The following is a 12,618-nucleotide window of genomic DNA, read 5'->3' on the forward strand; positions in this document are numbered from 1 at the left end:
CTACATTTTCAAGCTTTAAACAATATCTTAAAATCAAAGAAAGAAAATTTCATTATTAACGTCCCGTGATGTTTATTTTACAATTTGAGCTTTTACAACTTTCTACATTTACTTTAATCAATTTTCGACGTTTTAATAAGGTTTTAAAAGTCATGTGACTAATTTTGACAAGTGTTAACTGGTCTTTACAGTGTTGTAAGCTCAGAATTGCATTATCAATCTCACGTGACGTGCACTTAACAATTTCAGCTTTTACAGTGTTGCAAGTTGAAAAATTGCATTATTAACGTCACGTGACCAGTTCGATTTTCAACTTGAAACGTATCGCACGTCTGTTTCGTGGGCGCCTTTTTTTGTCGCTAAGAAACCACGTTTCTTGAAACGGTGTTCAGGGAAATTTGAAGTTGAAGACCGAATTCCGCAGCCGGTCGAGTGGAGATGGTGGGAGCTCTAAGTGGAACCGTCGATTCCTAAAAGTCTACGGGGAATTGTCTTGTGCGGTGCACTTCCAGTAGGCGGAAAGGGTGAAAACCTAGGTCAAGACCACGTGGATGTGACAGTGACGGTTATAGTTTCCACGAGGAAGGACTACATCTCTTGCTCGGATCGTGCCTTTAAGCGATTTTTTAGAACTTTTAGTAGCTATTTGGGGCTCAGGGGCCCAACCCGACTATCTGAGCCTCTTTCGTATCGAGCTGGCAAATACCCTAGTTGGTAACGCCATTAAACAGAAGAAAAAAAAAAAAAAAAAAACGTCCCGTGACGTGCATTTTACAATTTGATATTTTACAACTGTCTAAATTTAATTTACTAAATTTTCAACGTTTGACTAGATTTTAAAAGTCCCGTGACTGATTTTGACAGGTCTCAACTAGCCGTTACAGTGTTGCTAGATCAGAATTACATTATCAACGTCACGTGACGTGCATTTTTACATTTTTAGCTTTTAAACAACTGTTCAAATTTAATTTGCTACATTTTCAAGCTTTAAACAATATTTTAAAATCGAAGTTGAAAAATTGCATTATTAACGTTACGTGACGTGCATTTTACAATTTGATATTTTACAACTGTCTAAATTTAACTTACTAAATTTTTAACGTTTGAACTAGATTTTAAAAGTCACGTGACTGATTTTGACAGGTATCAACTAGCTTTTACAGTGTTGCAAGCTCGGAACTGCATTATCAACTTCACGCAATGTGTATTTTACAATTTCAGCTTCTATACAATTGTCTAAATTTATTTTAGGTACCAAATTTTCAACGTTTAAACAAGATTTTAAAAATCACGTGATTAATTTTAACAGGTCTCAACTGATCTTTAGAGTTTTGCAAACTCAGAATTGCATTATCAACGTCACGTAACATGTCGCTTACAATTTCAACTTGTGCAACTGTCTAAATTTAATTTACTACATTTTCAACGTTTAAACAGGATTTTAAAAGTCCCGTGCCCCATTTTGACGGGTTATGGCGTTTACAGTGTTGCAAGCTTAAAAATTGGATTATAAAAGTCACGTGACGTGTCTTTTACGATTTCAAATTTTGCAACTGTCTAAATTTAATTTACCAAATTTTCAACTATCAAACTTCATTTTAAAAGTCACGTGACTGTTTTTGACAGGTGTCAACCAGCTTTAACAATGGTGCAAGTTCAAAATTGCATTATCAAAGGTACGTGACGTGTCTCATTATTTCAGTTTTTTCAACTGCCTAAATTTAATTTACTACATTTTCAAAGTTTAAACGAGATTTTAAAAGGCACGTGACTACTTTTGACAGATGTCAACTGCTCTTTACAGTGTTGCTAGTTCAGGGGAGGTCACAAGTTCAAAACAGCATAATAGCAGCTTTTTCAGCAGAATAAATTACCTTCAGTGTTTGAGGCGTCAGGAATATAGACAAAAAAAATTGAAATACAAAAATTAAAACCCTATATTTTTGTAAAAATAACCCTTATATCCTCAAAAAATTACATATATTTGAAATCAAAAAAAGGGAATTTGCTGATTGAGCAAATAAAATACATAGTGTTTTATATGAAATAATCAAAACATCTGTCAAAAGTCGAACAAGTGATTGACATATTTATGTCAACTTTAAAATTATATTCAGGAAAAAAGTGCATATTTGCTAATTTAAACTAACTGTTGTACATACATATAGGACTACCAATAGTTACTTGCGCAACAAGGGAGGAAAGTGCACCTTTTGCTCCCGCGTACAATTTGAGGCCCTACGCAAACCGGAGGATTTTAAAATTTGAGGATGCAAAAAGCAGTTTACTACTCCTACCTTTTATGAAAAAAAATTGTTGTCAATTTGTCAAGAAAGTGTCAGAAACATCTCATTGATTTCACTTTTACTGGTGGCACTTTTACTCCCTAGGGAAGAATATTACTCTCACTCGAGGAGTAAAAGTGACATTTTTATCCCTCAAATGAACGAGGAAAGTTTTATTTTCTATAGTAATCGTAGAAAAAAGTAATTTTGATATTATTTTTTTTGTCATTAGGTTCTAAAGGTGGATTAGCATATTTGGCCAGCAGAAGAAGTTCCAGAGGTTCGAGAGAATCAATCTCGTCCATATTGAGCAATGCGTCCAATGAGGGCCTAGGGCCGCTCAATTTTCAGCACCCCCGCAACCGTCAAAGAAGGACCTCAAATTTTCTCGAACTGCCAGGCGAGTATTTTTATTTAATTTTTATCTTCAAACTGACGTTTTCGTGATAAAATCCTCGACAAACATTTTCGGGAATTTTAAATCACATCGAAACGAATGGTAACTTCACAAAGAACAAAAGTTCAAAGTTCGAACATTGTTTCCGTTCATTCGGCTAGAAGATAAATTATTTAGCTCGTTTGCGGTTTTTCCCCGGAGGCCAAAACGTCCAAAGTTGCGTGTGATATTTCGTTTTTTTTTCCACCTTCGGGCGTCCGGAATCCTATTTTTTATTTAAATTGCCGGGGAATAACTTCTCAAATTACCTGTCGCGGCATTAACGAAATGACAAAATCAGCTTATCTGTGCTTTTTTAGGGGAGAATTAGAAGAGTCAGATTTTATTTTACCACATTGGCGGCTCGTGCCATTTCTGTCACTGTTTTTAAAGATCAAGCAAATTTGTTCCGTTTAATCAATCGGATAATGAAGTGAAAAGGTAAACCAGACTTTGGTGAAATTGCCGCGTCATTCTCCAGCAAACTGTCAAAATCCGACTTAAGCTGGATTTATAGATTGACACAACACAACATAATCACAACATAGCATAGCTTCTTGAAATGTTAATTTATAGATTTCTTTGGCATAAAGCAAATTTTTGTGTAGAAATGACAGAGGTTAGGCTTTTTGTTATTCTCAATACAATAACAACAAAATAACAGAAATTAAGTGGTTGAAGTGAACTAGAGTGGTAGTTTGTAGTCCAGGTCTTGGTTCAGCGGTGCAGAGACGTAAACTGCGACGTATACCAGGTGTCCAAGAGCACCCTGGACAAGTTAGAGATCCGAAAAAAATACAGAAAACTAGTCCGTGATAGGTACTACAACTTTCATTAATACGATTTTTCAATCAAATCAACCGTACAGGCGCAAAAAAATCAAAACCGTTTTCCCATGTTAATCTCCTATGTCCAGGGTGCTCTTGGACACCTGGTATATGTGTTTCTTGGATTATACCAAGGCTTTTGACATGCCAGCATGGAAAAATGATAGAGATGTTAACAGATATTGGACGATGGAAAAGACTCGATGGAAAATAGGCAGACAGAATACATTGCCATCAAAAGAGGTGTACGACAGGGTTGCCTACTGTCGCCGCTCCTGTTCAATCGTTATTCAGACAGCGTTTTCAAGGAGTCTCTAAAAAACTCAAATCGAGGCATCAGAGTTAACGGTGAAATCCTCAATAATATCCGCTATGCTGATGACACCGTCTTGTTATCGGACAGTATAGAGGGGCTACAAGAGTTGTTAGACAGGGTCAACCAAACTAGTGAGGAGTACGGGCTGAACTTAAATGCCGATAAGACCAAATATATGGTGATTAGTAAAAATCCAGTCCAACCAGGTAGCGTGTATATAAACAATAAGCCAGTTGAGAGGAAGGCAAAGTTTACTTATCTCGGCTGCACGTTGAACGAGGACTGGGATCACTCACAGGAGATAAAACATAGAATTGAAATAGCGAGAAGTACGTTTATGCAAATAAGACCGCTCCTGTCAGGTCGAGATCTGGATCTGGCTCTAAAGAAGAGAATAGTCATGTGTTATATATACTCCACTCTTCTGTACGGCGTGGAGGCTTGGACGCTGTCAGACACTATGGAAAAAAGTTGCAAGCTTTTGAAATGTGGATCTTCAAAAGAATTCTTAGAATCTCTTGGATAAAAAGAATTACAAACGAAGAAGTACTCCGAAGAATGGAATGTGAGCCTGAAATCATGCTTACTGTGAAACGTAGAAAATTAGAGTATTTTGGCCATATCATGAGAAATAACAAATACAGAATTCTCCAAAACATAATCCAAGGCAAAGTTGATGGCCGACGTGGGCCTGGAAGAAGAAGAATTTCATGGCTGGCTAACCTGCGAAAATGGTTTGGAGCAACATCTACTGAACTGTTCTGATGCGCAGCCAATAAGATCCGCATAGCCATGATGATAGCCAACGTCCGTAATCGGATAGGGCAATAGAGGAAGGAAAAGAGTGGAGTGGAGCATCCTCCAGGATGGTGGTGGAAGAAGATTAAATTAAAAGACCTTCACAAATCAAAAATCACAGGTCAACAAAAGGTCTGAGGTCTGTGAAGTAAATTATCATCGTCAATAAATTATGTTGAATGACATTTGAAATTAGTCGACAAAAAAGGATTCTCTTTACCATACAAATATCTCATTTGATTGGTTAGACACAAGTATATGTATAGCATAAACACAACACAAAACTTGAAGTAGTGTCGATCTATAAATCCAGCTTAAAAACAAGGACCTGGACCGAAAATTGGAACGGAACCCATATTTTGGTTTTAGTCGAGTACTGGTACCGGAACGGAACCGATATTTTCCGGTACAAACAAACAAACAACTTAAGACGTACGTTAGCTTAGGAAAAAATTACTAAAAAAACAGTTTTTTTATGAAAAAATGGTCGTATTTAACCAAAGTTGTGTTTAATGTAATTTGTTGGTGAATACCGGAACCTAAATTTGTCATTTTGCTTTGGACCGAAACCGAAAAGAAACCGCTTTTCATTTCGGTCCAGGTTCCTGCTAAAAACCAAGAAAATTAGGAATTTTGGCAACGTTGCACTCACTGTTGTCAGTGGGATAAAGTCGCGCGCCAATTTTGCATTGTTGCCAAACTTTACACTGTAATCAATCTAACCTAGTTAATTTTTTTTAAGTAAAATATTCCTGAATTTCCTGACAAAAATTACAGATTAGGCAATATTGCCAAATTTTATTCAGAAATTTTGGCAAAAAGTGAGCTTTACAGCCCAGTAAAAAATATCACTGTCTTTACTGTAATTTAAGGCAACCATACAGGGTGATTCACGGTTATGGTAAATTAGAAGTATCTAGAGAACGGCTCAATATTTTTCGTTGAAATTTAGAGTGTAGCCTAGGTTAGGTCCAAACTCACTTTCTAAAATATTTTGGTCTTTGAGGTGTTGCCAGATCAGTAGGAAAGAACACCAACTTTTCAAATGGAACACCCTGTTTCTAATCTTATTTTTGAATTCCTTCGAAGAATGCTGGTAATTAATGTTATTACTTGCCTATACCTATCTTGCACCGTTTCGTAGATATTTCATAAAATGGTGGATTTGTCAGCAAAACGGTAGTCTAAACGTTAATTAAATTCTGAAGTCCTGAAAGGTTTGCTGATGTAAGCTTTGGTCCTCAGTTAGACAATACTACATGGTTGAAAAGCACAGAGACAGAAAATGAAAAAAGGCCAAAATATTTTAGATAGAGAGTTTGGACCCAACCTAGGCTACAATCGAAAAATATTAGGTCTGTTCAGAATTAAATATTTATAGAAATTTCGAATATTGGAATAAAGATAAATCCGATGCGTGCTATGTTTTAATAGTTATTTATACAACAAATGACTTAAACCATTTTTTATTGTTAACAGGCAAAAAAAAATATTTAATAAAGTAAGTAAATATTTAACAGACACACAATTTATTCGCATTTGGGATATAAATTCATGTATTCTTAATTATTTCATAAAGTATACTTTTTTCATATCAGTAAGCTACCAACTTACCCTAGTTTTGAACAAAGAAAACGTTAAAATTATAAAAATTGTGGTGTTTAGGTTTGAAAAACTTTAGTTTCTGTCCTACTTGTACTTTTAATTAACCTTTTAAGCTAATTCTTTACCACCCTCTATAATTATATGACATTATACATGAAATGCCTTTAGAATTCAACGTAGAATCCAAAAATGCAAAAATAAACATGGCGTTCCTGCCATGGTTTGGTTCTGATTCACATGCAACACTTTCATATTTCCAATTGATTTTAAATGGAATAACAGTAATAGTCACTTAACCTGTCACATATTTGTAGTCTGTTTGTAAACGAGCTACCACTGCCGTCCAATAAAATATAAAAAAAGGTGCGTTAACGAGTTCCCTTTTAACGCGTCAAAGAAGACAAGCGTCAAATTATACGGCCGATTTATTCCGCGTATCTGTTCAAATTGACGCGATTCGTCGAAATCCAAAACAGGGACAACAACTCCAATTATGCGCTGTTTCAAATGAGAGGGAAACTAGAATCCAATTACGTTTCCGCTGTCGGAAATCGGCTACGAAATTATACCGATTTTTTGGTTCTGACCTTAATCGAGAACTTAAAGGTGTGATTGTCACGTTTCCCGGAAGTAAAATAATTGGCGTACAATAGTTTTTTTTTTCAAGCGGTCTAAAATATGCTTATTATTGACGTGTACTGCCGGCGTAGAAATACTACATTATGTTACTAGTACAATAATGAATGTTCATTGTTGCACTAGTAAATAAATAATGTCAATATTGTAATTTTTAACGCATGATGATTGGGTTTGCGTGACATTGACATATTGACGTTTTGGCAAAGGAAATGAGGTTGTGGTTGTCTGATGAATCTGTCGATATTTTGCAATTTGAACTAAAAAACTCTAGGAAAAAGCTTCGCTCAGTTGTCAGTGGACAATCTTCTGAGCTCAGCACAATAATCGCCTCTTTCTACTCCTAATAACATAATATACTATTATACACCTATTCCGTGAAATGCTAGTGTTTCGCCCGAAAGAAAGTTTCGAGTCCGAGGCCTTCTTACGACCGAGGACAACAAGCTTGAGGACGATTGATATACAGGGTGTCCCAAAAATTGGGATATGACCTTCGAGTTGATATTTTAAATTGAGCAAAACGCAATCGCACAGTTTTTTGTATAATGTCAGCCAATAAATTGAATATTTTTTTTCCGATTTTGTAAATTATAAGAATTTGTAACACACTTGCAGTAGTAGTATAAAAATTAGTAGCACAAAGCACACTGATTGTCATTTTTTGTTTTTGATAATGGAGGCGACATTTTACAAGGCCAACTACAACAAAAATTTAAAAGACCTGTTTCTGCCTTTTAGAAAGCGCTTTCCAAAAATGCAAAAATTCAAGATGCCGGCTAAAAGAATTTACAAATTTATCATCCATATCTCGGAAACCAATGACGATAGATTTTTTCTAATTACATCATCGTGTTCTACGTAAAAAAGTGCCTTAGTGCCTTAATAATGCCTGAGTTTCAAAACTCTCTTTGGCTTTGTTAAAGAGCTGTAAGCAATTGTTTAAAATGCAGCCTCTGAGGTTTGCCCAATTTTCCGAAAAACAGAGAAAGATAAGTTAATTTGGAAACAGGAAATAAGTTTCACATAAAATTCTCTAAAACTTTCCCCATTTAACCGACTCTGTAGCTCTTATAGTTACCGAGATCCCAATACATGTAAAACCAATTTGGAACACACTGTACATACACAGTGTGTCCAGGATAAGGAGGGCCAGTATGGAGATCTTGGGAACGGTTAGATTCCAAATACGGATCTAAAAATTATTTTTTGTTATTTTTTTAAATTCAAAATTGCTTATGCCAAAAAATTGTTTAGGTTATTTAAATATTTATTATTAATTTATTTAGAATAAAAAGGGCTTACAGAATCTCACATAAAAACATCAGGATCGTGTTTAAAAAAATGAACTTGATGATGGTCGCAAAAATAAAACGTCGGAATGAAAAACTGATAATGAAAAACTACTGTGGAGAAGTGTCATTAGTTCTAGTCTAAGTCCAATATTAACGCCACAAACAAATAAAACGTAAAACAAAAAAATCACTTTTTTTAAATATCTCAAAAACCGAAAGAAAAGTCGATGTTTTCTGAATGTTACTTTATTAAGGCCATGATTACGCAACTTTTCTTCCATTTAACCAAATCTGTATCTCCAGCCGTTTTCTAGATCCCCATAGTGGCCTTCTTTATCCTGTTAATTGTGTGTAATGAGGAGTTTGCAGTAACTTCTATTATAATATGTAAAGATAAAAAACCGCCACTGAAATGAAGAGAAACAAGTTAATTTATTAGCAAAACGTTAGTTTTTATCTCGACATTAGTCAAACGTCAATATCACGTCAGATCACGTCTTATGACGACTAATCATCAGATATTGACGACATTATCACGTAGCTCTGCTGGCTGGGTAGGTTTTACATTGTCGTCACTTCATACAATCGGTTTAACTAATCCATGGACTTTTTAGAGAAGAAGAAGAAGAATCGTTAACTACGTGAGATTAAAGCATAGTTTGGTGCATGCAGTTAATAAATTTGTGCTTTGGATTATTAAATAATAATACCACTGTTCTCTACTGAAACACCAATTCATACTTTTACTTAAAAAACACTTTTGCTTAATAAAATATTCCCTGAGCTGCATATTTTCTGTTTTCTAGGAAATTCTGATTTTCTACGTATTTTCTAAACTCGCTAATCTGGTTAAACCTTAGTTTTAATCAAGTTATAATTCAAGGTTTACCTTCCTCAGCATTTTGTTGTCTCGTTAGTTGTATGTAAATTTGTTTGGATACACTAATTTTCAGAATGTCACTTGGATAAATTCCTTATGTTTTGTTTTGTGATGTTGAATCGTTCAAAAAGTCTGACAAAAAAACCGGTAATTTGTTCTTTTAATCAAATTTTTTGATACAAATTCGTGAAAGCGTTTTATCTTCGATACGCTCGGTCATTATTTACGAAGAGAGAAAAGCCTTCTTTTGGCATATAACAGCGTCGAAAAAGGTAGAACGCGAATCCATTTTGCGAGAGCGCTCGCTGCGAAATTACATTCGCTGATTAAAAGTACGCTTGATAAATTTTTGTTTGATCGTTCTTGCTGGGCACGTGCAAAACTCATATTGAAATTAATCAATCACGCGAAAAAATATCGTTTCTTTTAGAGAAGCTATAATGGATTAATTTTTGCTGTTTTCTCTTACCCGAACAGTTCCGGATCATATTAGACCTCGAGTATGTTCACTACCAGAGAAAGCAATTAATCCCAGATTAAGCGACGACCTATATCGATTAAGACATTTCAGCATTACGAATAAAGGAGTCGTTAATTGCGGGGATTCCATCATTAACAGGAGATCGCGATCTAACACGAGCGTCAACTCCATCACCAGCAGGTAAATAACTATCGACTAATAATAAATACAAGTAGTTATTGAATATACCGACAATCAAAGAAAATTGGTTTGACGTCATACAAGAACGTATTCTAGGCAAAATTTCTAGAGCAATTAGCCAAACATTTCGACACATTCCTCTATTCTTCTCTTGAAAATTTTAGGCAACTAGTGATGGACGTAAATTTACCGTTATATTTGCCGGTAAGGTAAAGTAAAATTTAGTGTGGCAGGAAACTTTACCAATTTTACCAGTAAATTCCTAGTTGACCAGTAAATGTATGGGTCTAATTGAAATGCTTGAAATATATTATTTTCCTGTCATGGCTGTTATTCATTTCGTTAAAGTAATTTTCGGTCATTATTTACAAAAAAAAATCCAATTTTTTTTTGTCAATTTGTTTGTCAGTTAGTTTATCAATATTAAAATAAATGAAGTAAAACTTTCAAAGTGATTCTTGTACCAAATGAGTTCCAATCTTATCACTTTTTTATAAGCCTAAGAACAAATAGCCTTTTCTTAAAAAATAACATTTTCAACTTTTTGTCACTTTGTTTGTTGTTCTTTATTTTCATGTTCAAATCATTATGACAAATAATATGTTTTCAAGTTAAGAAATATCACGAAAATATATTTTATAATTTACTGACAATTGTCAATAGAACTGTCAAAAATCTCAGAAACACGTCTTGTTTCAAAAACTGGCATAAACCTGTGTTCAAAACTGTAAATCTTGCAAATTCTAGACAAATTTTGACACACATTAGTGTTTTGATATCACGTGGTTTCTGGAGGATAAATTATCTAGGCAGTCACGTGACCACTGTCAAAATAAGTGTCATAAATTTCAAAAACAGGTTTTCTATCGAATACTTCAAGAAAACTTTTCTAAACCCTGATTGTGGCAACTTTTGATCAGTTTGACAGTGATGAGAAACAAAATTGCTTGTTAAGCCCACTTGGAGTGAGAAAACTACAGTTTTAAGCACATTTTTGGTATCCTCATTTAATTTCCCATCCAACAACATAAAAAAAAACTAGAAAATTTGTTACAGCCAGGGAGAAAAACGGTGTCAAAGTTTGAACTGCTACAAATACAGTTTGAAAGGACAGTCAGGGAATAAATCGCATGTAAAACTCACTTGGAGTGGGAAAATAACTGTTTTAAGCACATTTTTGGAATTCCCATTAAATTTCCTATACAACAACCTGAAAAGCACTACAAAATTTGATACAGGCAGTGAGAAAAGCGGTGTCAAAATTTGAACTGCCAGAAACACAGTTTGAAAGGACAGTCACGGACAAAATCGCCTGTCAAAACGCACTTGGAGTGAAAAAATGACTGTTTGTATCACATTTTTGGAATTCTCAATAAATTTGCTATTCAATAATGTGAAAAAATACTACACAATTTGGTACAGTCAGGGAGAAAAGCGGTGTCAAAATTTAAACTGTCAGAAACACAGTATTTGGAATTTATTGTTACTTTACCGGTAATGTACCCTTCACTAGGTAACACAATTATTTTATTAAATTCTTTTACTGGTATCTTCTCTTTAAAATTTTAGGCAATTAGCCAACACAATACTCATCTTTGACTCTAATGACCGTTATAGAACCTGCAGACCACATGACTTATTTATGTCAATTATTTAAGGTCTAACGTTTCCGGAGAACGGTCACCGTTTGACGGTTCCTGTTGCGGTTCCGGCTACCACAGCGTCGGTTCCGAGTCATTCGATTCCATGAACGAAATCGAGGTACCCAAATACAGGGTGGTCACGTTAGGGGACGCGGGCGTCGGCAAAACGGCGCTGGTTTCACAATTTATGACGTCCGAGTACATGAACACGTACGACGCGAGTTTAGGTAAGCCAAAAGGTAAACTTTGCCATTTCTTTCTTTTGTGGCCCTTTCGTAGTATTCTAGGTAGTGTATTTGTTGGTTGTGAATTCCTATAGTTTGTTGTGATTTTTACATCAAATCAATGAAGGAAAATTTGAAAATTTGTTTTTTATTTGCAGATGACGAGTTTGGTGAAAGAACCGTGTCGATACTGTTGGACGGACAAGAATCTGAGATGGTTTTTATCGATCATCCAGCTTCAGAAATGTCTGTAAGTAAATTGTATTAATATTACAGAAAGTAAGATTAGCATGGAAGAATTTTTATTTTGAATTTTTAGGTTGAAAACTGTCTAAGCACATACGAACCGCACGCTTGTATCGTTGTCTATTCAGTGACTTCTCGGTCTTCATTTCGGACAGCCGAAGAAATTCTGAATTACCTTTGGAAAGAAGGCTACACCAAGGAGAAAAGCGTGATAGTAGTGGGAAACAAGGCCGATTTGGCTAGAGCTAGGGCGATCACTTCAAATGGTAAAAAAATCAGTCATAACATTTCCTACTTTTTAAAAACTATTTTTCATTGCTCTGTGTAACTTTTTGTAATTTGTTAACTCAATCTATTCAGAAGGAAAAGCCTTAGCAGTTTCTAAAGACTGCAAGTTTATCGAAACCTCCAGCGGTATTCAGCACAACGTGGACGAGCTGCTGGTCGGTATCCTGAAACAAATCCGGCTTCGAGAAACGTTAGAAAAGAAAAAGTCCATGACAAAGGAGAAAAGCAAAATGAAGGGATCGAAAACCAGCTTGAGACTGCATTTTGCCAAGGAAATCCTACAAAAAATATGCCTGAACGACATCAGCAAATCCAAAAGTTGCGAGAACTTGCATGTGTTGTAATCTGCCCCGTCTGTTGCCAAGCCAATTAATTCATATGTTTTAGTCTATTTTGTTGTAACTGTACATAATTATACAATATGAGACGTGTAGGACATGGCCTAATTGTAATAATGACGTCACGGTCAATCAAAATA

General features: G+C 35.2%; 1 protein-coding gene across 1 annotated transcript in view; it reads left to right on the forward strand.

Moving 5' to 3' along the window:
- Positions 1-12,571, forward strand: part of LOC145724524 (uncharacterized) — a 116,745-nt gene extending 104,174 nt beyond the window's left edge. The window contains exons 7-12 of the mRNA XM_081972867.1: positions 2,518-2,685; positions 9,556-9,739; positions 11,398-11,609; positions 11,765-11,856; positions 11,926-12,118; positions 12,213-12,571. Of these exons, the coding sequence (XP_081828993.1) occupies positions 2,518-2,685; positions 9,556-9,739; positions 11,398-11,609; positions 11,765-11,856; positions 11,926-12,118; positions 12,213-12,484 (1,121 nt within the window). The 3' untranslated portion in view covers positions 12,485-12,571. The remainder of the gene's footprint in view (positions 1-2,517; positions 2,686-9,555; positions 9,740-11,397; positions 11,610-11,764; positions 11,857-11,925; positions 12,119-12,212) is intronic.
- Positions 12,572-12,618: the final 47 nt, after the last annotated feature.

The sequence above is a fragment of the Ips typographus genome, linkage group LG2, assembly GCF_016097725.1.
Source record: "Ips typographus isolate SLU linkage group LG2, UJ_Ityp_2.0, whole genome shotgun sequence".
Classification (NCBI taxonomy): domain Eukaryota; kingdom Metazoa; phylum Arthropoda; class Insecta; order Coleoptera; family Curculionidae; genus Ips; species Ips typographus.